Below are 23,267 nucleotides of genomic sequence, written 5' to 3' on the forward strand. Positions count from 1 at the left end.
GGAGCCAAGGGTCGAAAACTGCTAATCCAGTAAATCCATACTCTTTAGTATTTGTAACCTGAAGGGTAAATCCCCGTTCTAAAAGAAGAAAGATCTGGATGATAGACAGAAGATGAAGTGCAACACAATGAGGATCAACCTGGCTGCTTCCCAAATTTTTTACACTTCAGCTGAAAAACAATGGGCAAAATCAAAATAGTTAGTTGACCCTGCATTTTGAGAAAAGATCCAAAAACATTTGAATTTTTGGGACAGAAATAAACGTATTGCTTAACTTAAACTTCAGTGGGTGGAGCGGTGAAGTTGCAACCCATCTTTCGGCACTAAACAGTCAGCTGTAAACTCCTTTTTTCATATTTACTAAAAGGCTGCACCACAGTTTTGTGATGGTAAAATAGAAGAAAAGAGGCACTTGGTGAAAATCTGATGAACTGTGGCTGAGTCCATTTACATCAATAGTCGTAGTAAATACCCCACTATACTGCAAATACAAGGTATGCAAATTATCTATCTGGCAAAGAAGAAACTGTCCAACAATGTTTATGCATGACACTATGTGTGGCAAAATAAGTTCATGGTGTCAGGGGAAGCTGTAAGACCGTGGTGAGGTGTGCTGTAGGTGTGACAGATGAGTTCAAGGTGGAGGTGGGTCTGCATCAAGGATCGGCTCTGAGCCCCTTCTTGTTTGCTCTGGTGATGGACAGGCTGACAGATGAGGTTAGACAGGAATCTCCATGGACTATGATGTTTGCAGATGACATTGTGATTCGTAGTGAGAGCAGGGAGCAGGTGGAGGAAAATCTAGAGAGATGGAGGTCTGCTCTGGAAAACAGAGGAATGAAGCTTAACCGCAGTAAGACAGAATACATGTGCGTCAATGAGAGGGACCCAGGTGGAATGGTGAGGTTACAGGGAGCAGAGGTGAAGAAGGTGCAGGACTTTAAGTACTTAGGGTCAACGGTTCAGAGCAATGGAGACTGTGGGAAAGAGGTGAAGAGGTGAGTGCAAGCAGGTTGGAACGGGTGGAGAAAAGTGGCAGGTGTGTTGTGTGATAAAAGAGTATCAGCAAGAATGAAAGGAAAGGTGTTCAAGACGGTGGTGAGACCAGCGATGTTGTACAGCTTAGAGACAGTGGCACTGAAGAAAAGACAAGAGGCAGAGCTGGAGGTAGCAGAGCTTAAGATGTTGAGGTTCTCTTTGGGAGTGACGAGGACGGACAGGATCAGGAATGAGTACATCAGAGGGACAGCTCATGTTAGATGTTTCGGAGATAAAGTCAGAGAGGCCAGATTGAGGTGGTTTGGACATGTTCAGAGGAGAGACTGTGAATATATTGGTAGAAGGATGCTGAGGTTGGAGCTGCCAGGCAGGAGGTATAGAGGAAGACCAAAGAGGAGATTTATGGATGTAGTGAGAGAGGACATGAAGTTAATTGGTGTGAGTGAAGAGGACGCAGAGGACAGGGTTAGATGGAGGCACATGATTCGCTGTGGTGACCACTGAAAGCGAATAGCTGAAAGTAAAAGAAGAAGAAGTTTCAGGGGAATTGCTCAGTTCAAATTGGGGAAAACAAGTTAAAAAAAAAGCAGACAGGATTAAAACAAGAATACAGAACAAACATAACAAAAAAAAGAGAACTTTCTCCAAATTCTTTTCAGATAGGCCACATGTTATTCATTGGTAATTTATGGATGTTGTTATCAAGGCCGGAGCTGGCTGCAAAAAGGCCTGGTAATAAAAACAAAACATTTTAAAGCAAGACTGTGAACTTTTGCTAAATAGCGGCCACTGTGGCTACAAGACGCAATTACAGGATGATGGAAAATTGAATTTCCCTTTTTCACTTTTCATTATTGTCTTGAGTCAGTTGCATAGAAGACATCAGTGGGACGTCCTGAAGTTTAAGACGCCGGCCATGTTATCGCAATGTCTCGGTTTCAGTCCAGTCCAGCTGGGGATCTCTGGTGCCAGATTAGGTTGTTTTTTTTGCCCATTTGGGCTACTTTTTAGTTGATTGATTGGGTAAAAATGTTTTTTGTGCCATTTGGGAGGTTTTGCCCAATGAAAGGTTAGACTATGAAAAAAAAAAAGAAGTCTGGACAAAAATACTGAAAGAATACAACGTGGAATGAGACCATAAGCAGAAAAATTATTTTTGTGATAAAACCAGTTGAAATGTTTATCTGTGACATGCTAAAACAGAGTGTAACAGTCATAAAGTCAGCAACTGTCTCAATGATGTCTGTTGTTACACAGCAACAATATCTATCTAAAGTTTGCTAACTAAAGCTAGCTAACGTTAGCCTACATTGGCTACTGGTCATACCAGACCAAGTAAGAGCAAAACAAGTGTAATAAAATGAGCAAGGGTACATTTTATTGGTTATGAATTCAACTTTTCATCATGGGAAGATTGTGTTTTGTTTTTTTTTTGCTTTGAGAAGCTGTTCTACTTAAAAGGTGACATTAGTTTTGGATGTCTTCTGGCAGAGCTCTCCAAAGCCTCGGCAGCCAGATGGCAAAATCCAAATCACCTGTTGAGGCAGGGTGCTGAAGTTAGGCCTCAGGACGTCAGCAGAGGAATTAAGTTGTTTTATTTAATACAGAAGAGAGATCAGCAGTTCGCCAAGAGAGCTTAATGTAGATGCTGCTCTATACTTGTCCTGCGATAAAGACTCAAGGCAGCAGTCTGCAGGTAGTTATGTAATCTTAATCAGGTTGAATGCACATACAGAAGACATGCTCTGAGTTAGTTGTTGTTGTTACTGTGCTTGGTGATATTATAGCAGCCATCCAGAGTCCAGCTGTCACTTTGCTTCTTGTTAGCTCATCTCATTGTAGGTAACTGAACAATGCTAACACTCTTATAAAACATGCAAGTATCTGAATCCACTGATAAAATAAAACAGACAAATATGATTTATAGTAATATGCACACTATTTATTAAAGAATAAAAAAAGAAATAAAAAAACTAAAACAAATCATTCAGTCACATGGTAACACAACATGACGCAAACTGTTACAACACCGTCACATCACCATCACTCAACTAGCTATTTGGAAAGTGAATGTGATAAAGTTCTGGTAGTGGATGTCAAATGATTTTGTATATCATTTGTATCATTGGTCAGTGCCATCACTTTGTATATTTTGCATTTATTTATGCATTTATTAACGAGTTAATAGTAGAGAGCTGACAAGAAATGAGAGGAGAGATGGGGAACAACATGCGACAAATTTCCCCTGCCAGATTTGAACGAGGCCACCAGGGCACCCGCATATGATCATTTTCTGATCTGCCACCTCTACGGTTAAAGGATAGGTTCACAAATCTATCTTAAAACAGTACTGACATGCCCATAACTACAATGAAAGGTTTATTGGTCACTGTAATTGCCTCTCCTGTCCATGCTGGCTGCGAAGAGATCCCTTCTTAAAGCCGATGTAGGCCTAAGTGATAGGGGACAAAATTCATAGTCCTTGCTCTGTGTAAAAATGCATTCTAAAGTTCAGATGATGTTAATATGAGGCTTCTGCAGTGTGTGTTTGAGAAATTAAGTTGATATTTTTTAAAGTTACAAGGTTTTTAGTATTAAATTCCCTCTTTGTGTTTCGACATTTCCTTGCTGAGCGACGGCAGAGGGATAGTAACACAAAGCAGTGATTTGGTGCTACTCTGACTGTGACTTTGGAAGATACCTGCTTTGTTTGTCTATCTCAGACTGCTAAAGCCTCATATCAGCTTTGGTTGAACTTTGGAAAACACTTTTACACAAAACGAGGACTGTGGATTTTGTCCCCAATCACAATTCCATTGAAATTGTATTAGAGAGAAACAATTACGAAGACCAAAAATGTTTTCAATGTACATATGGGTATGTGAGTATTGTTTTGTTGCTACTACACCTCTGGGTAATAAATTAGCAGTAAGCTCACTTCACGGCCATGAAATACATTATAGTGAGCTGGTAGAGAGGTGAGAGAGGGGAGAGGGTCGGTCAAGATGATTAAATCCACTCCAACACCAAAGTCATGACCTCTGAGTCCTGAAGAGTCCAGAAATTTAATTCCTGCTGCCTTCCCACCGTGCTTCAGTCAGGTAGTTTACACCTATCGAGGGACCACGTTTCCCTATAAAGCAGGTGTACTGTACTGGAAGCTGATGCTTTTTGCGTTGACTGGTTTACAGTGGAGCAGATGGTGGATCAGCAGTCAACACTCAGTTAAGAGCATATAAAATACCCCACTGTACACCGCAGAACCACTCACCAGCACTAGCTGGATTTAAACTGTTAAATCTTTGTCTGCGTGACGTTCCAAGGTAGTTTTGGAAAGTACTCATTTTTACCTTGTCACTTTACTTGATCAGGTTTATTTTTTACAGTGGATAAAGCCTGCAGCGTACTCGTAACCAGGCAATATTTCAGTGCCAGGTTGAGTCATATGACTTGTTTTCAGCTGCAGGCCGAGACAGGAGTCAAGCTGCAGGGAAGATTTTAGTCTGACCTTTAACCTGTGTCACATGTCAATCCTCCATGTTCCCTTCTCTCTCATTGGATATCTCACAATAATGTCAATATGGTGTAATAATAACTAGGATAAGAGTTTTTGGGGCAGATACATATACTGACAAGTGTGTACTGAAGCTGGAAAGGGACAATAATGACAATACTGACAATGCAAATATCTTTAAATATAACCACTCAACAAATGTACACAATTCATAAGCAGAAAGCTCCTGGAGTTTTACTCATGAAAAGGTGTAAAAGACTCTTAAACAACTCTTGGCTCCAACGCAGCTTTCATAAACTGGATAAAATCATATATAATTTGGAAAAAAAACATTTATTGACCATTAATTCTTTACATTCTCTTCACTCTCTATATATATGAAAGTATTATGTATTACTACACAAGAAAGTTGTTTCATTTAATATTTTTATTTATTAATTTTTATTTATTTATTTGATTCAAAATTGAAATTTCTTTAAGCTAAACTAAACTAAAGTCTCTAGGCTCTACTTAGTCTTAAAGAGAAAATACACCCTATAAAACAACTACCGGTTAAGTACCTTTTGATGTTAGATTTCCCTCACAGCCCAAATGTTTACAATGTCATATCACTTCAGATATGTCCCAGGCACTTTTCCTCATAGTCTAAATTTCAGGAGTGACCAGATGTACCTTGCCAGATGAGAGGTATGTGTGCATACACAAGAGGTCAGTAACAGAACTGGGAACCAAACAGGGCCAGGATAAAGTAGACATAACTTCAAATTATGTAGAAAAGACACTAATTAGTAAAGAAATTAATTCAATTCTGCATCAGATTGATAATGCAGTGATTCTTTTTCTTACATGCATGTATAATCCATAATTGTCCTGTTGGGTTGAATTCGTCTGTGATGTGTTTCTTGTTCTTGTTTGAAGGTGTGTATTTTTTGTTTTGCAAAGCACTTCCTGCTTGCCTGTTTGTGAAAAACACCTTAGAAATAAATTTGACTTGACCACTTAACTACATAAAAAAAGAAAAAGAAGCAGCAGCTCAGTAAGCTCAGGGGTTCACATGGGTACTGCTGTGGCTCCGCCTCAGGGTGATCCAGTTTAATTGACTAATCTCAACAAGTGGAGGCTGATTTCCTCTGCTGCTCACAGACAGAGCATCACTGTTTGTCCTGGACTCCTCAGCTGCTCACACAGGTAGGAAACAAACAGCTGCGCTACATTGACAACATGAAATATCAAGATCCTTAAGACTCGAGAAACTGAACACTATGAATGACCATTGGACCTTTTGACTTTCTTAGACTATTGGTATTGGTAGTATTTATCTTAAACTAGATTTAAGTGAGATTCTCTGTGAAGAAAAACACATGGATATGAAGCACGTAGAGGCAAGGGAAGAGAAGACTAGAATGCTTCGATAATCTTAATCACATACATGCTGTTCACTTTACCCATAAATTTATTAAAGTTAAAGATGCAGTCATGAATATATTGATTGAAACAAATGAAAAATAGACAAGATTATTTTCCTTGTTTTATCAAAGTACAAAGTACGGAGCTTGCCAGTGACAGTTACTTCATATTGAATTGGTTTGTTATTTGAATATATTTATGGTCACCACAGTGCTTCACTTGTTCCCCAGGAGATTAGATTATTTTGTCGTGGTGGTCACAGACAAATTACTTCACATTACTAAATTGTTTCTATTAATTTCTTACAGCAGTCTTATGTGCACTTGTGCTATGATTGTGTTCATTGTGTAATAAGTCTAAATCTTTCTTGTAATATAAGTGTAGTGATGTTACTTTCAGTCAGTGGGGATAACAAACCAGGGCACTGCCTCATTTTTTACAGTACATTCTGAAAAATTTCTACAGAGTTGAACTTTAATTGCATTAGACTGGTTTTGGCAGTAGGACACAAAATATCTTGAGTTACTCTTCACTACCAACTGAGCTGGAGGCTGACCTGAACCCTTTTAAGACCCTGAGACATGTGGATGTTGGTAGACAATTAATGCCACCTACAGAAGCGATTAGACCTGTGAAGTTGTAGGTAACATAATTTAATGGCTTAAGGAAATTTACTCATGTACCAACTAGTATGGAATGGTACCTTGCTACTGTACAATGTGATTGTCATCCCCTACTCTCTGTACAAGATGTCATTAACGTGAGAGTAACCAAACCTACTGCAGACTCCTCTATCTCTTTTGCCAATTACAATTGGCTTGTTGCTTATTTTAAAATAGCAATGGGGTGGAGAATTGTTTGTTTGAAGCACTAAAGTTTAACTGACGATAAACAAGCACTTCAGCTTTGTCCTGGGTTCAGCCTTTTCTGTGACACCTCTTGTTGGTATTATTAATGGTTGATCGGCTTAATGAGCTTACCAAGTGGCTTCTGCTTTTTTCACAGCATAAGCTTCTGCAGGCTGAATTGTAGGCCAGGACCAGAATCAATCAGAAGGATACTGCAGCCATACCTCAGGAGTAGTCTTCTGTGTACCACTTTGACAGAGTAGAGGAGGCAACTCCCTAGGTTGAAGCTGTGACCTAGAAGAGCTCAAGGGCCACAAATTCACACTTTAATATAGCTCTAAAACATCACCAACACCACCAACAATGGGTAACACCAGGAGCGGCGCTGTGTCCAAGGAGATCCTGGAAGACCTGAAACTCAACACCAAGTTCTCAGAGACTGAGATTGTTCAGTGGTACGAAAACTTCAAGAAGCAGTGTCCAACAGGGCGCATCTCGAAAGAAGAGTTTCAGAGCATCTACAGCAGGTTCTTCCCAGAAAGTGATGCCAATACGTATGCCCAGCATGTCTTCCGCTCCTTCGACACAAACGACGATGGCACACTGGACTTCAAGGAGTACATCATCGCTCTTCACATGACGTCAACAGGGAAGACCACCAGGAAACTGGAATGGGCCTTCTCGCTGTTTGACGTGGACAAGAATGGATACATCACCAAGTCAGAGGTCAAGGAAATCTGCACGGTGAGTTTTGGTGAAAGGGAAGTGATGTAGTAGCTTTGCAAACAACAGTTCTTGTAGTCTGCTCTCTGTTTGGCTTCTAAATGTTTAGGAATTGTCTGAAGGAACAGTTGAGTACTTTGAATATGGCAAATTCTTGCTAAGAGACAGCATAGACAACAGTATCATCTGCATAGAAGTTGACTGTCCTGTACTGTATTTGTTAGTGGCTTCTAGACAAAGGTCTGACATTGGCAGGTTTTGCAGATCTCAGCAGTGGGTAAACTGGGTTTAAGGTGGTTTAGGTTCCTCTGTATACTTTTAAAATGGAATGTATTAAAAAATTTGGTTGAATGGATGGTTAAATTTATTGGTAGATGAAGGCGTTGATGAAAAGTGAGAGAAAAGGGTGGGTGGATGATTGAATCAGAGGTTAGATAGTAAAAGGCATAAAGGGGAGATCACAGTGATTACTTCTGAAAGAAGCTATATGTACAATATTTATAGATAATTTAAAAGGCACATGGAGATCACAGGAGCATGTACTGATGAGGCATGTGATCATATTATCTCAAAAGATGTTGCCTTACTTGGACATACAACTCTTTTTAAATGTAGATTCCCATTTTTTTGATCACATCCCCATTAGCACCCACTCACTCAATAATAGCACTGATTTCCCTGTCACCAAATTTAACTGTAGCATTGAAGGCTATTCTTCATCTCATGATCTTACCCTTGTTAGGTATTGTTTTTTAAACACAGGATTAGACTTTAATTGATGCTGATAAACAGTTTTGGAGTGACGATGGGAGGATATAGTTATTAATATTTATTTCTTTACTGCACACTACAAAGATAGCCAGACTATGTGTGGTTAAGAGACACTGAAAAATAGGGTTTAAGAAAAAAGCCAAATCCTTCTTCAGTATGACTGAATAAGACAATTTGTCACTGATTTGACAGCCTGGCCATTTTTTTTTCTTTTTTCTTTAAGCCTTGCAATTGCAGTGAAATGTGAGCTAATACTTTTCACAGCACTGCCAATCCTCCCGAGTTTTTTCCATATGTGATGAGATTATTCAATGTCTTTGTTGAAATGTAAAATGCTGATATTGATGTTGAATTTTTTGGTGTTCCAGAAAGTAATATAGAAGTCACAGTTAAAAGAGTCAAAAAAGAGACAGGAACCCAAAACAACTATCAAAGTGCTCTTTATTTTTTTTTGTTTTAACTCCAGTATACCACTCAGTGACAACAAATTAAAAATACCCTATTTTATGGGGGATTTGAAATCTTTACTTCCTCTCCTGGCCTATTCATAGCCACCACATTTCAATTTAAAAGATTAGATGTCGTATAATCACAGAACAAAGCCAGAGAGGCTGTAGAGCTGGTTGGTTAATCCATGGCACCACAGCAATTTGTTGTTGTTTTTGTCAAAAGACACATGCTCAGCTCATAATGGTTGAGTTTAAAAGGAGAATTTGGGTGTGATGGTTCCACTCTGTTTGCAGTCATGAAAGTAGAATTCAGAATAGACAGAATAAATAGATTTTATATTAGTTCCAACTGTGATGACTAGGAACTTGTCTGATTACCTCTCTTGTTACATGGATAGGTAAAATATGAAATATTAAAATTGAATGCTTCTCTCTCTTTGACCAGTCTGTGTGTTCTGTTTTTTTTTTCCCCTAACAGGCGATTTTCAAGCTGATTCCTAAAGATGAAGTGGAAGATCTGCCCGACGATGAAAACACAGCTGATAAGAGGGCAGATAAACTCTGGAACTTCTTTGAAAAGGGCGATAATGGTGAGATACAAATAGTCTGAATGGAGACATGAATAAATAAATGTGAGCCTTGTAATAACTTTGGTGCTCTTGCTTCTGATTGATTTTGCTTTGTCCACTGTTAAGTAAACCACCAAAATTATTTATTATCTTCTTGAACAGCTCTGGCTTTGCTAGATGACTGTACATCTTAAAGTCCAACCACCTATGGTGGGAGAGATGAACATAGCAAAGCAGACCACTCAGATCTAGGGAATGTGGTCAAAATGGGATTATAGCATAATGAATTCTCCATTTTCAAACACAAGATGCATCAAGATAACACTGTTTCTAAGTTAAACAAAAGTAAACTGACCTGTGATTTTGCCAAAGCCAACCGAAAACAGGAAATGCATTCTTTAGTCGTAAAGGCCTTAGTAGAAGTGAATTGAAGTGAAGAAAATATATGCACCCAATCCTGTGTGCTTGGTACATCACGTCCATTAGAATAAAATGCTGAGTAACAGAGCATCTGCCTCACTTGACTGCGTGTGTTCAGACTGAAAACAGCCCTGTAAGACAGTTTGAGTAACAAATTAATGCGTTTAAAGGTTTATCAGACGCCAAAACACTGCACAGCAGTTTACAATACTCTGACACAGGATTGTACAACTCTGGAATGTTATCATGGCTGCATTATTTGACCTTTCGTTGTGAGGATTGTGAGTAACAGTAACAGTAAAAAAAACCCAAAGTAATCTATCAGGAATTTGTGCTTGCATGTATTTGATTGGCCAGCACAGCACCTTGCCTGATGACGTTGCGTTGCGTCAGGTTTAACTTTTTTGCCGGAGCCTCGGCATCGGCACCCTGCCTTGTTGCTTGTTGTTGGACGTGTTTTTTCATGTAGGGCTAAAGTCGGTCTGAACTTGGCCTTACATCTGTTTTACCAGCAGATATTGATAAGTTGCATTATGTTTTAAACCTTGCTCAAAGAGGAACCTTTAAGAAGTCTAGTAGAAAAAGGATTCTCTGCACATCTTACAGCAGTATGCAGCTGAATCGGATGCTTCTCAGCCTGAGGACAGCAAACGTCCATGGGAAAAAAAGGGACTGGAGCACACTTATTCATTTACAGTCAAACTGATTTTGACTCTAATGAAGACACAGCTGTGTCGATATGGTCTGTTTGCACTATTAAAGGCTGGAAATTAATCGGTGTGCTCCAGTCCCTTTTTCCCTTGGAACCTTTCAGATGTGTTTTTAATTTAATTTAATTTTTAATTTCATTTCAATAATCTGAACTAAACTTTTCACTACTTTTCCTTTTCTAGAACGAGTGGCAGAAGGAGAGTTCATCCAGGGAGTGTTGGACAATGAGGATGCCCTTCGTTTGATTCAGTATCAGCCTTTAAAGTAACTCTTCTACAGATTCATTGTATCTCTCTCCACTTCTGTCCTTTCAACTTCACCCTTCACTCTGTTAATGCAGTGACACCTGACAGCACCTTCACAAAATGTGAGCACATAGCAGATATAATGATAACGCCCCAGTGCTCAAAATTAAATAATGACACAGACTCTCCTCCAGGGTTTTATAACATGTGTAACATGTATGTGTGCTGTCTGAACAGTTTTATTTATCATACAGTAAAAAAAATAAATGTTAAAGTTAAAAACTGGAAAGCAGGAGAGATTGCCCCCAGGTTACCTGTGATTGCAGTTACCAAAGCAACCATATCCAAATTTGAAATCTTCACAGGAACTCAAGTTGACTACTCTGTCTATCATATAACATCCCTCATACACATGTGACCTAACTGACACTTTCCCACAACTAAATAAAATGTGCAAGTTGCAATAGATGAAGCACATACAGGATTTTTGAAACTGTCAGTATTTAGTATTTACATTTCTTGAGAAAATTAAATTATGAAGGTGTATTTTAGCAACATATTTAATATGATAACATGTCATATGTTTTAGTTCAAGTATAATTACCATGAAACATTGTTGTTTTTTCCTCAACCGGGCAGCCAATGCTGGTCTCTGTAGTTTCTCATTTTACCCTGGGATATTTTTTAAACCAACATTTAAGTGCAGCAAGGTGTCATTGTACCTTGGCCCTTGTTATCATCTAATGTTGTGTCTTCTACAGTGTTTAATTCATCCATATGGCACAATCCTACACGTTTGATGTTCTAGTTAAGTGGTGCATATTGGAGAATAGGTGTGTTCATGTTCAACAACATGTAAAACTAAGTGTTGGTCCTGGATTTCCCTTTATGATTCAATAAATCAAAACCATGAAATTGTAATAAAATGTATGGTGTCAGATGTCTTCTTTTTTCATTCTTCTGTTTCTTTTTCACTCTATTATGTTATTGTTAATAAATACTGGGATTGTGGGACTTGTGGGAAGTGTTGTGTTGTGTTAAGGGATCAGCAGTGCCATAAAAGAACAAGACTAAGAGTCTACAGCCATGTTAGCGACTCTGCACGGCTGTACATAGGCACAGCAGTGCTTTGAGCTAAATGCTAACATCAGCTTACCAACATGCTCACAATGATAACATGCTGATGTTTAGCAGGTAACGTGTAGCATGTCTACCATCTTAGTTTAGCGTGTTAGCATGCTAACATTTGCTAATTAGCGGTAACACAAATCACAGCTGAGGCTGATGGGAATGACATTAGCTTTAAAGTTTTAAATTACTGTAGAAATTGACACTTTGACCTGCTGAGCGCTAGATGAAAATTTAAGGGATCACTAAAGTTATTAGAGTTTCTCCTGAGGGCAGTGGTGAAATGTAACTAAGTACATTTACTCAAGTACTGTACACATTTGAGGTACTTCCATATTTCCATTTTATGCAACTTTCTACTTCTACTCCACTACATCTCAGAAAAAAAAAATTGTATTTTTCACTCCACTACATTTATCTCACAACTTTAGTTACTAGTTACTTTTCAGATTACAATTTTTCATTCTCTTCCTGTCCAGTGAAAACCGTGTAGCTCCAAATTAATAGTGATAGTGTTCTTTTGTGGGTTGAGCAAATGTTGCTACTTCTTAAGATAAATAAACTATAAAAAAACACCTTTGGATTAGTTGGAAAATGCATCGTCACAAAGCTGAAAACAGAACTGTTTTTCTCATGAAAACTTTTTAGAAATACGTAGTTCTCACAGGAGCGACGCTACGAAACATATGATGATCTTATAGACCATGATGCATTGCTGTAGATTAAACTACCCAACAGTACATAAAGTAGTTAAAATTAGCACAACCTTAAATATCTACAGCAATAAAATACAACATACACATTGATGCAGCAGTAATATTAATCAGATATGATAGGAAAACACTGACAGGGAACATTTTACTGCACAATGAGTACTTTTACTTTTGATACTTACATTTTGCTGCTAATACTTACTTTTACTTAATTGAGGTTTTGAATGCAGTGTGGTATGGTTAATCTCTAATTGTCTGCAACTGTAGTTTCATTACTGGTAAACAACAGAGAAATTACATTTAAAAACTGTTGTTTGAAGGATAATCCACACACCTCACAGCTCTGACTGGGAGTTTTCCCTGTTTACAGTGAGGTCTGTGCATTGTTCAGAGTAACCAGGACACTCTTTCTGGAAAGAGATGTTGCTTCTAATATTTTTAAACGTCATTTTTGAATAAATAAATTCAAACCCATCTGCATGTCTAGACATGACCAGGGGTAACATATAGGTGAACATGTATGACAGTCTAGATGGTCAAAGATCTGAAAATATCCTGCGATAAGTGTTGTTTTTGATTTTTTTTCTCCAATATATTTAGCTCTTGTTGAAATATTTCGGTTTTGGGGAGGGTTGTGGTCCTAAAAATAAGAGCCTAACCCTTCGTTCCTTGCAAAGTCTCCAGATGTTCACAGTTGGCCTGTTTCACAGTTGCCGTGTTCTTAAGTTACACAAGACAAACGCAGATAGTAGTCTCTATATAATAAGAAGACCTAGTTTACTTTCTTGCTCCACTTTCTGGGAGACATCTGCTATGTTTCTTTTAAAGTAAGCATGCTGCTTATTTCATTATGAAGCCAAATGAATTTCAAAGTATCTTTTACTAGTTTACCAAGGAGGAAATCTATTTGGCAGGCTTCCACCCAAAATAAAATAATCACCTCTTTTGAAAAACCACACTAGGAACCATTCTCATGGAACTTCTTTCTTTTTTCTTCTAAAGGATAAAGATTTCTTGATTGAGTTTGAGCACACAGTTCCTCTATTCCGTGTGCTGTACTGTATTAAATTACTTAAAAGTATATCAATTAAACTTACACAAATTAGATGACTCGAAATTGGGAATCAGAAGCAAACACCTGCTTGTTAGCTATTATGTTTTCATAACTTGTTTTGTCACTGGTGACAGAAACACACAGGTCTGATTACCCCTTCATGTCCCATATGTTTGGTGGTTTTTGAGGAAAAACTGAACAGAGTGAACTAAATCACCTCAGTGACAAGTGGAGTGAGAGGCTCATCTTACATAAACTGTTGTATAATTCAACCTCTTAATTTCCATTTTTAATTACTTTCCACATACTGCCCAGTGATCCGACAACCCTGTTTATCTCTGCTTCACTGCCTATATTATGTCAATCTCTCTCTCTCAGTCTTATTCCCCTGACTGGGGAGATTATTGACATAATCTTCTGTCCAGCATTTGAAAGCATCTGCCTTAATGTCTAAATCTCTGTTGCTGTAATCTCGCTTTTCTTCTTTTCTGTCTTTCGCAGATGAACATAAACACAAGGAAACATAAAAACACAGGATGACTGGGTATACACTCTCAAGTCCCATGCAAACCAGGTATTTAAGCTGCAGCTAAAAACAAAACTTGATAATGTTTTATGTCTTTACATTTGTCTTGGTTGTCAAGAGTCTTAAAATGGTTAGGAATACGATAAAGCTGTAATGCAAACAGATATAAACAGATATAAAAAGTCTTGAACCTTTTAATTTTTTACAAATGAACTTAAATATCATCGAAGCTGTTTCTTATTGTTCATACTGATGATTTAACTGGGAGAGTTTCCTGGCCATCTGAGTCTAGAAAAAGTCTCCTCACATTATCTATAAGAAAAATTAACAAAACTTTCATTTATAGAACCCTGGATTCCCAAATAATCTAAGCCCCTTTTAACATAATGAAATGGCTAACATGCTTCAGGTAACTGTTTCACATGATGAACAGTGTGCTCATTTCATAGCAGAATAACTTCCTGCTCAAAAGTCTTTCACAAATATAGACTTGTTTTTAGACAACCTAAATATTTATTTTGACACGTCTGTGACTAAAATGTTATCTGTCATTATTGCAAAAGTCTCAACAGTGATGATTACATGATTTCAGGGAAACTGTGTATTGATAAGACATCATCAGACAATGTGGTTTGTTTTTATTTATCACCTTACTGGAGGGGATTTTATCCATTCATGCAAACATAGATTAAGGACAAAATGTAAATAACATTTTAAATTTCCATTTGAATACAATCTCTCATACATCTCATGAGCCATAAATTTACATGCAATCCCTGAAGAAGTCACTGTAAGGCTGGATTTACATGAGGAAAGAAAACTGAAGTTTGTTTTTCTATTTCTAGTAATATTGATCTGTTTGTAGCAAAATTTGACATTGTAAGACAATCCTGGAAAAACAAAAGATAATTGTCATTGCATAGCGCCACAAAACCACTTTCTGTTGTTTTATTCTCTGATGTTCTGTGTACTTCCAGCCTGAAATAGCTGTTTGCAAATTTCTTATGAAACATATAGAACAGCAAGTCTTAGACGTGATAAAAAAAATTACCTCTAAATGTACCGATACAAGTATTAACAGGATTATATTATAGTAGACACAGGCTTCTATTACTATGGCCTCACATTATTTCCTTCTGGTTCTCTTAACATATTTAAAAATATTTTACAATTAAAACTACACAAAAGAGGCGATAGTTTTTTTACTAACATTTATACACTTTTTGCACATACGTGGTTTGGTCTTCCTGTTGTTCCAACATGCTAAAAAAATGAGGAATTAGGAAATTATGAAATGAGTTGCAAAACATCAACAGTGCAGCTGGGTGAAAACGGTAGGGTTTGAGTGCGCTATTGCATAAAAAAATCCAGAAGTATACCTTTTAAAGCTAAGCGATATTTTTCAACACTGACAACATTACCAGCAAAGGCATTAGTAGAAATGGGTTGCTACTAGTGACCTGCTGAACCTAATGAAAATCAACACCAAACTCTATGTAGCGTTTACCCTCTTTTAGCCAATTGTTTTGGTTCTTCTGCAGAAAGACTAAGTTTCTTCTGTTGATGGAGACAAAACCAGAGCTAAAAGGAGTAAAGGAATATGAGACTTGCATTCATTGGTAAAAAACTGCTGCAAACTTGGAAAAAGAAATGCACCATGTTACAATTGTCATTTGGAACAACATATATACAGAAAGTCTTGTAGTCTCTGAATGTAGTTTCAATAGAATATAATGTGTAGAGCTAATCCTGACAAGATGTTTGTCACAGTCCTCTGCCCCCCAATGTCTTAGCAGAGCGAGTCCTCTCTCTCCTCCTGCAGAGCGTAATCTATCTCGTCCATCTCTCGTTCACAGTCTTCACATCCTTCAACGCAGCATCCCTCCACTACCACCATACCGTGATGGTCCACCAGCCTTCCCCCTCCCACTCCAGCTCCTCCCACTCCTCCAGCATTTCCTCCCACTCCTCCAACTGCTCCCATTCCTCCAACTCCTCCAACTGTTCCCATTCCTCCAACTCCTCCAACTGCTCCCACTCCAACTGCTCCCAAACCCTTCCCTCCCATTCCAACTCCATTTCCTCCAACGCCAACTCCTCCAACTGCTCCCATTCCTCCAACTCCTCCAACTGTTCCCATTCCTCCAACTCCTCCAACTGCTCCCATTCCTCCCACTCCAATTCCTCCCATTCCCATCCCAACAGCTCCCACCCCTCCAACTCCAATTCCTCCTCCACCAACAAGCAGCGCTCCCCCAGCGCCACACGCCAGAGGTCCGACAGCTGGTCCCACTCCTCTGGGCCACAGAGGGTCCATGAGCGCCCCCTGCTGGCCGAGCTGAATCAGCTGACTGACGGAGTAAACCCCTCCACCGCCGGCTCGAACGACCTCCTCGTAGGAGGGGGCGCGGGCGGCAGCACGAAGCTCCTCCATCCTCACCCTGGCCCGGTGCTTCATCTCGATGAGGGTCTTGGTGTATGAGTTGAGTGTGGCCACAGCGGCCGCCATGCAACAGCTGAACGACAGCCAAGCCATGCTGGTGAGTACAGGGAGGAAAGATTTGGGAGAACATTTTGACCTCTTTCATCAGACCACAGGCTAATGCAATTTGTTGTCTAAAGGCCCGGTCACACCACAAGTGGCACAGCAAAGTTCATCCACGTGTCATTGCAAAATATTTGGTGCTAGAAGTTTGGTGATGTAGTGACTACTTGCAGGGCTAACACTAAGCTGATGGCTAACACGCTACCCAGCGTCGAACACGCTAGCGCCAGTCAGTCTCACAACCATGGTCACAACAGCTCTCCGAGCTAGCTAGCTGTTAGCTCAGTCGCTAACGGGAAGGTCACAGTTTATTCAAAAGATGTATTTGTATCATCAACTCCTATCTCATAATTGTCTCAAATCTGTGCTTGAAGTTGTGAAGCAGTTTATACTCAGACAAAGGAGTGTTGAATAAAATGATGGTGCTCAAATTTGCGTGAAATTGCAGCAATACCTTGATTGAATGAATTATTTTTGCTGCAAGATTTCACAGTTTTAAATACTGGTGTGACCAAGCTTTAAGTCAGAGTTTTTGTGGGGGATAAATTGAAAGAAACTTACGCAAAAGACCATCCGTAGTCCCAGGTCTGCGGCCTCCAGTCTTTGGGCCCGATGCTCACAGTCATCTGAAACACTGTGGTGTACATCATGTGTGCTACCATCCCCATCATACCTGGCAGAGCACGACAAGATGGAGATTGAGTTAAGATAAGAAAAAGAAGAGAGAATAATTTTAATAAGTTTGGAGAAAATGATTGTAGCAATGTAAGAAATGAAAGACAGAAGCAGAGAATAGAGACCATTTAAAAGTATTTACAATGAGGGGGTAAAACAGAAGACAAAAATCTTTAGGCCATCAGCACAACTGAGTCTACAAGTAGCAAACCACAACGCTCTGGACCTCCAGGACGGTTAAAGCAAAGTAACCACTTCATGTTAACACTCTTGAAAGTCATATTGGATCGAAATCACAAAAAATGAATAAACAAAATCAGAAAAAACTCCTTTTTTTCTTCAAAGAAAATTCTGTTCTCACGACAGGAAACTATCAGTGTCCATGAAACACGTCTTTTAAATTTAGTGATTGTTCCGACCAGAAAAGTTCGAATTATATACCTTTTGCCTTTATCATCACTTTACTTTAGTATGCAGAATACTTACGTGCAGCGCAGTGACATTTCACATTAGTACACACAATTCAAACAACTACCCCTCACTGATATTTGGGGCTGCCAGTGTGTAAGTAGCTGTTAAGTGGACATTTAAGGGTTGCTAAAGAAAAGTTCAAACAAGTCAAAGAGTGACAACTCATAACAACTCAGCAGAAAGTGTCCCCCATCCTCACCTGAGAGGACAGTGCACATGGCGGCGAAGGCATTGATCTTGAGAGCGTTCATCTCCCTCTTGGCACAGAGGCAAATCACTTCCACACACATCAGCAGGAAGCCCATGGCCAGAAGGCCGATGTACATGAACTCACTGATGACTGAAAGCCAGAGGACACCTGGAAGCATAAGTCAGAAAAGAATACATTTTGTGTGTACTTAATAATTTCATGTAACCTGTCTATGACAAGCTAAAATGGATGGATTTGACCCTAAATCATTTTTAAAAAATAGATTTGCTGCTGATTAGATGTTTGGCTGTGGTGAGGGAAATGTTAAGTGGAATACAGGTTATAGTTCCAACATTTTCTGCTTTGGTTTGTGATGTACAAACCTTGTGTCTCTCCTGGCGTCAGCTCAATGAAGCTGCGACACTTTTCTTCCTGATCTTCACCTGGAAGAACAATCACAACAGTTGTGTAGATTGTAGTAAAATGCTAAATTTTTTTTACTTTAAATATTGTCACGTTGAATCTTTAATATCTGAATTGAATGTCAACCATCATTTAGGGCATTAAAGCAAAACTGTCCTTAAAGCCTCAGTCATAACAAAAGCCTGAGTGTTATTATTACAACTGCAATATGTAGTTTTTGTGGCTGGATGACATAAATAATCTCTTGCAAGTGCTGAGAACGTACGTCTATAATCATTACAAATCCTGAAAACGTAATAAAAAGAGCTGCTTTAAGCCCAGTAGGTCAACTTCCTATGGGAGGAAGAGTTTAAGGTCAAACTGCTGACGATCAACCAATAAAAGTCTCTTTTAATACATGCCAGAGATTACTTTTTGTTTTTAGGAATCCTAAGCTTTCTCTGTGCATGCTTTCTCACATAATGTGTGCTAGTTTTGAGGAAGGTGTAAATCACAGTATGTGCTGTGTGACATTTAATAACCACAGTAATAATATATTTGGATCAGCATTGTAGAAATAAGCAGGTCAGATGAGGTTTGATTTAGTATTTTATTTATTTTATTTTATCCTGCGTAGCTTTCCTTTTGCTAACAGAAGTTTTGTTTAGGGTGAAGTTTTTGGTGGAGTAACCAACAAGAGAAAGATACAAACAGGCGTATTATTTGGCTCATTTGTTTTATGGTATTCTCGCTGTAGGAGAACTGTAACATCGAATTGGTATAAAGACAAAAAGCTTGTTTCTCCACAAACAGACATTCCCTGCAGTTCATGGTGTGATTCACATGTATGTTTTCTGAACTAGTAACAGACAGTTTACTTGCCTGTCATTTCTGTGGCTACAGTAATCCAGGCTTGTACAAATTATCCGCCTTAGTGAGGACTAAAGAGAGGCTTAACTGTAAGTAATCTATGTTGACTAAAACACATTCTTACTGGCAGCAACAATAGTTGCAGGGGAACTAAACAGTTATAGACCATTGACACTGGGTTTCACACTGAATATGTGAACAATGATTTCTGTTTATCACTCAGCTGCTGAAGTCGATGGTTCAATCAATGCATATAAAGTACATTACTCAAGTACTGTATTTCAGTACAGTTTTGAGGTACTTTACTTCAGTATTTCCATTTAATGAGACTTTATACTTCTACTCTACTATATTTCAAAGGATAATATTCTACGTTTTACACCACTACATTTATTTGACACTTTTACAGGTTAAAATTGTCAAAAAAAAAGTATGATAATCTGATAAAATACAATGCATTGTTAAAGATTGAACCATTTTTTGGCTTGTGACGTCACGTTTCAGATGTCTGAGTTGTTAGAAGTTCCCTGTTTGAGGCCCAAAGAGGTAAATTATATTTCACAAATTTTTTTTATGGTTTCTGCTCCCATCACAAACCTTCATTGTGCTTCTCACATGAGAGCCAGAAGCCGGTGTGGAAGTAGCGCAACATGTACTTGTCCTCGCCCGTCTCCCAGATGTAATGGACGGCATTGGCCATCTGCTTCCTCTTTATCCTGGCCAGCTCCTCCTTCTGCAGCGGAGAGAGTGTCACGTTGGAGGCTGGGTTCCTCGGGTCCGGTGTGGGGGCCTCTGGATGGAGAAAGATGGGACAAAGAGTGATGAAAGTAATAAGAGAGAGAAGGAGGGAAAACTAAACACAGAGGAGATAAATATGGAGGAAAAGTTAAAGAAGATGAAAGAGGAGTTTTAAGGGAGCAAACCAAGAGGATGGATGGAGGGATTCAAATTTTAATAGAGGGAGAAGGAGGAAAAGATGGAAGAAAATAGATGGGAAAGGGTAAGGATAAGGGGGTTAAAGAGAGAAAAGAAGAAAGAGGAGATGGAGTTGAGAATGATGAGAGGTAACAGAGCCAGGAGGGAAATTGAGAGAAATTTAAGGAATAAAAAAGAAGAAAGAGGAGGAAAGAGAAATTTAGAAATGAAATATTTTCCTCAATATTGCAGTTTGGGATCTTCTTTAGAGCCAGTGTGCCAAGAAACCCTGACATAAATCCTGAAAGGGGTCTCCTGTGGGTCACAGCGTGTAACACAATCCAGCCCTGAAACACTGTTCTTTAGGTAATCTGTCACTTTCTATGCAGTGAAAATTGAATACTACATGGAAATAAATAGGCTTAGTGCTGGAAGATAAGACAGTAGGTGAGTGAATCCAGATAACATGCAGCTGCAGATACAAGGTTCTGAGATTAGCAACAAAACTGGGATTATGTGAATCTCTGCCAGTCAAGTCAAGTGTAAAATACCTGAATATATGGGGTGCAAGAAAAGTATTGTGGGTGCCATAAAATCCTGCACTAAATTAACATTTACAAAAATGTATTTTTGATAATATTAATAGTTATTTTTACATTATCAGTATGCTAAACTTTCCCTGACGTTTTCATTCACGTAAGTGCAATAGTTAATGAGAAAATAGGGTTTCAAAAACGCCTCCTTTCCTAAAGTTACTGGATCCACACTGAAAACTAATCACTTGTTCCTAGACCCAAACTTTCCACCAAAGTTAGCTGAAAGTTGTTAAGGTCTCCAACTAGTAACGAGACAAACAAACAGGACCGAAAACATGATGGAAGTACTAAATGAACAAACATGTGATGTTAGGCCCTCCTTGGCCAAATTGATGAAAGTTGTTTTGACACAATTGTGAGATACATCATTCTTAAATTCCCAGTTAACACAGATTTTGTGATTTGCCAGCTCTCAATCTATATGTCTAATTGGGCTACATATTGAAAAGTGAAAGTTTGTTTAGACATTTATGTCACATAAAACTGTAGTTTAAACAGCATTTCTATGATGAAGTTTACATGATGAATCAATTACATGTTGAAATATGAACATTGAAATGCGGTTCAAACAATTTTGTTTATAATCTAGATGTCTACAAAGTGCTTTACATGGTTGAACCAGGATTAAAACATTTCAGGACTGAGTCAAATAAAAGCAGGCAATTAAAATAATACAGAGACAAAATGAAATAAAATAAAATAAAACATGCAGGCTTGCAAATCACTAAATAAATGCCTATTGGGTTTTGTCAGTATTGTGATTTCAGTGTTTGGACAAACTGCACCTGTACACCAGGGGCAGCCATGCTGAAATTATAACTTTTTTTAAGGAAAAACATTTTTTCCCGCCCTCTCACCTGTGGTGTACGCCTGGCTGTTGTTCTGCCCGCAGTTTTTCAGCTTGACAGGTGACAGGCAGAGAGGCTTCACCACCTTGTGTGTTCCCTCACACCAATAGGAGGTGCAGAAAGCAGAGACGGACAGGGTGAGGGCCAATGAGGTGAGGGAAAGCGACAGCAGGGAGCGGTTACGTCTGGACATGTTCTCCAGCATTGTTGCTTCTCGACTCGACGAAACCCAGTGAGAAACGAGACAGAATTATGACCAAAGAGTGTGCTTCGGCTCGACTTTGAGGTTGGTTCAAAAATGGCTGCAGAAGCCGGACAGGTTCTGTTGACCAATCAGGATGAGGATCAGAGGAGCGAGGGGTTTTCCGTGACACCACAATGACAAGTCAAGATGAAGTCCAGTGAGTTGATGACGTGGTCTGTGTGGAGGGTTGTTATGTTAATTAAGATTGATTCATGGAGGATGGTAGAAAGGAGAAAAGAGAGAAAGCGGCGAAAGGGTATTAGGGATGTTTGAGAAGTGGAACAAAGGTCAGGGAGGAATCTGAAAAGAGATCGGGTGGAGAGATGGAGGGAGGGTTTTAGGAAGGAGAACTGTCGATAAGCGGAGGTCAGAGGTCAGAGGACAGTGGAGTGGAAAAAGATGAAGTGCTGAGATTTAATCACTTCCAGCGAGTAAGAAAGAAAAAGAGACAGATGTGCAGGCCAGAGGTTGCAGGAGGAACTCCAGCTCTCCTCCAACTCCAGTATCAGTCAAAGAAAATCAGTGTTATTAAAGAAGTTAATCAGATTTAAGATTTTCGTCTTGATGTTACGGCACGAGCCAGGCGAGACGTTTGACTCCACACATTTTTTCTCACCGAGCTGCCACTCTATCCCATGTTTCCACAGCCATCACAACTCCCGTCTGGTGTCCTTTTCTGTTTTTCTGACAGTTGCTGCTTCCTTCTCGGATGAAGATAAACGTCTAAATCTTATCCTGTGGATTTTGAAACTAATCAGTCTCGCTCTCAGGCCACATCCTGTTCTTCAACCTGTTCCTCCACCTCTCCGGGAGGGATTGAGCTCACAAAGGAGTGATTAGTCCAGTATCTCAGACCTACCCTTGGGCCTGGTAATCTGTGTTAATCTTGCAGGGTTAGGTGGATGAGATTAATTCCCACTGACTCTCATGCTGTCTTTGCCTGGACGACCACCTAAAAATAAAGAAGGGAGACAGAGGCAAGCATCTGAATTAAGAGTTGTTAGGAATGGCTGAGTCATGTCTACGATGGTAATAAATGGTCTCTAGTCAATAAAGCTGGAATCTGAACTCTTCTTTCTCTCACTTTTAGGTTTTCATGGGGTTTTTCAAAGGATGTTTAAGACACAGAAGTTTAGGGGAAGTATTTTGATTTCCAATTATCAATTTTATCTATTGTTTCACAATATGGGTGTTGTGTGATTGAAACTGTATTTGTGATTAAAGGCTGGACAAACTTTACTTGCTTTGGCTATCAATGTTGCCGTCACTAAATTGTTTTTTATCAATAAAGAATGGAGACTTAGTGGGGCACCCTTATGCCTTCAGGATAACCCAAAGCATATTTTTACGATTCAAGATAATTTTCTTCTCTTTTACACATGTAATTACAGTATTATGTATTGGGGGCTGAGTGCTGCCAAAACACAGGTGACA

At 39.0% G+C, this 23,267-nt stretch overlaps 2 protein-coding genes across 2 annotated transcripts; one reads left to right on the forward strand and one right to left on the reverse strand.

Moving 5' to 3' along the window:
- The first annotated feature begins 5,567 nt into the window (after positions 1-5,567).
- LOC122864841 (recoverin-like) lies at positions 5,568-11,582 on the forward strand. Its single transcript, XM_044172543.1, has 4 exons — positions 5,568-5,701; positions 6,926-7,512; positions 9,190-9,301; positions 10,594-11,582. The coding sequence occupies exons 2-4, from the start codon at positions 7,132-7,134 to the stop codon at positions 10,677-10,679; spliced, it is 579 nt and encodes a 192-aa protein (XP_044028478.1). The 5' UTR covers positions 5,568-5,701; positions 6,926-7,131; the 3' UTR covers positions 10,680-11,582.
- Positions 11,583-14,698: 3,116 nt separating this feature from the next.
- On the reverse strand, positions 14,699-22,531 carry LOC122864179 (germ cell-specific gene 1-like protein). The gene is made up of 7 exons (XM_044171349.1): positions 21,599-22,531; positions 19,828-20,022; positions 18,342-18,401; positions 17,968-18,126; positions 17,184-17,295; positions 16,133-16,614; positions 14,699-16,051 (listed from the first exon to the last, which is right to left on the reverse strand). Exons 1-7 carry the CDS (start codon positions 21,792-21,794, stop codon positions 15,867-15,869), a joined length of 1,389 nt encoding a protein of 462 aa, XP_044027284.1. The 5' UTR covers positions 21,795-22,531; the 3' UTR covers positions 14,699-15,866.
- Between the last annotated feature and the right edge of the window lie 736 nt (positions 22,532-23,267).

This window comes from Siniperca chuatsi, linkage group LG17 (genome assembly GCF_020085105.1).
Source record: "Siniperca chuatsi isolate FFG_IHB_CAS linkage group LG17, ASM2008510v1, whole genome shotgun sequence".
NCBI classification, from domain to species: Eukaryota; Metazoa; Chordata; class Actinopteri; order Centrarchiformes; family Sinipercidae; genus Siniperca; species Siniperca chuatsi.

Coding starts and splice junctions, on each gene's coding strand:
- LOC122864841 (XM_044172543.1), top strand. CDS start 7,132: ATGGGTAACACCAGGAGCGGCGCTGTGTCCAAGGAGATCCTGGAAGAC. Junction 7,513..9,189: donor AGGTCAAGGAAATCTGCACG/GTGAGTTTTGGT, acceptor TTCCCCTAACAG/GCGATTTTCAAGCTGATTCC. Junction 9,302..10,593: donor CTTTGAAAAGGGCGATAATG/GTGAGATACAAA, acceptor TTCCTTTTCTAG/AACGAGTGGCAGAAGGAGAG.
- LOC122864179 (XM_044171349.1), bottom strand. CDS start 21,794: ATGCTGGAGAACATGTCCAGACGTAACCGCTCCCTGCTGTCGCTTTCC. Junction 18,402..19,827: donor ATGTGAGAAGCACAATGAAG/GTTTGTGATGGG, acceptor TTGTTCTTCCAG/GTGAAGATCAGGAAGAAAAG. Junction 16,052..16,132: donor AGTTGGAATGGGAGGGAAGG/GTTTGGGAGCAG, acceptor GAATGGGAGCAG/TTGGAGGAGTGGGAGGAAAT.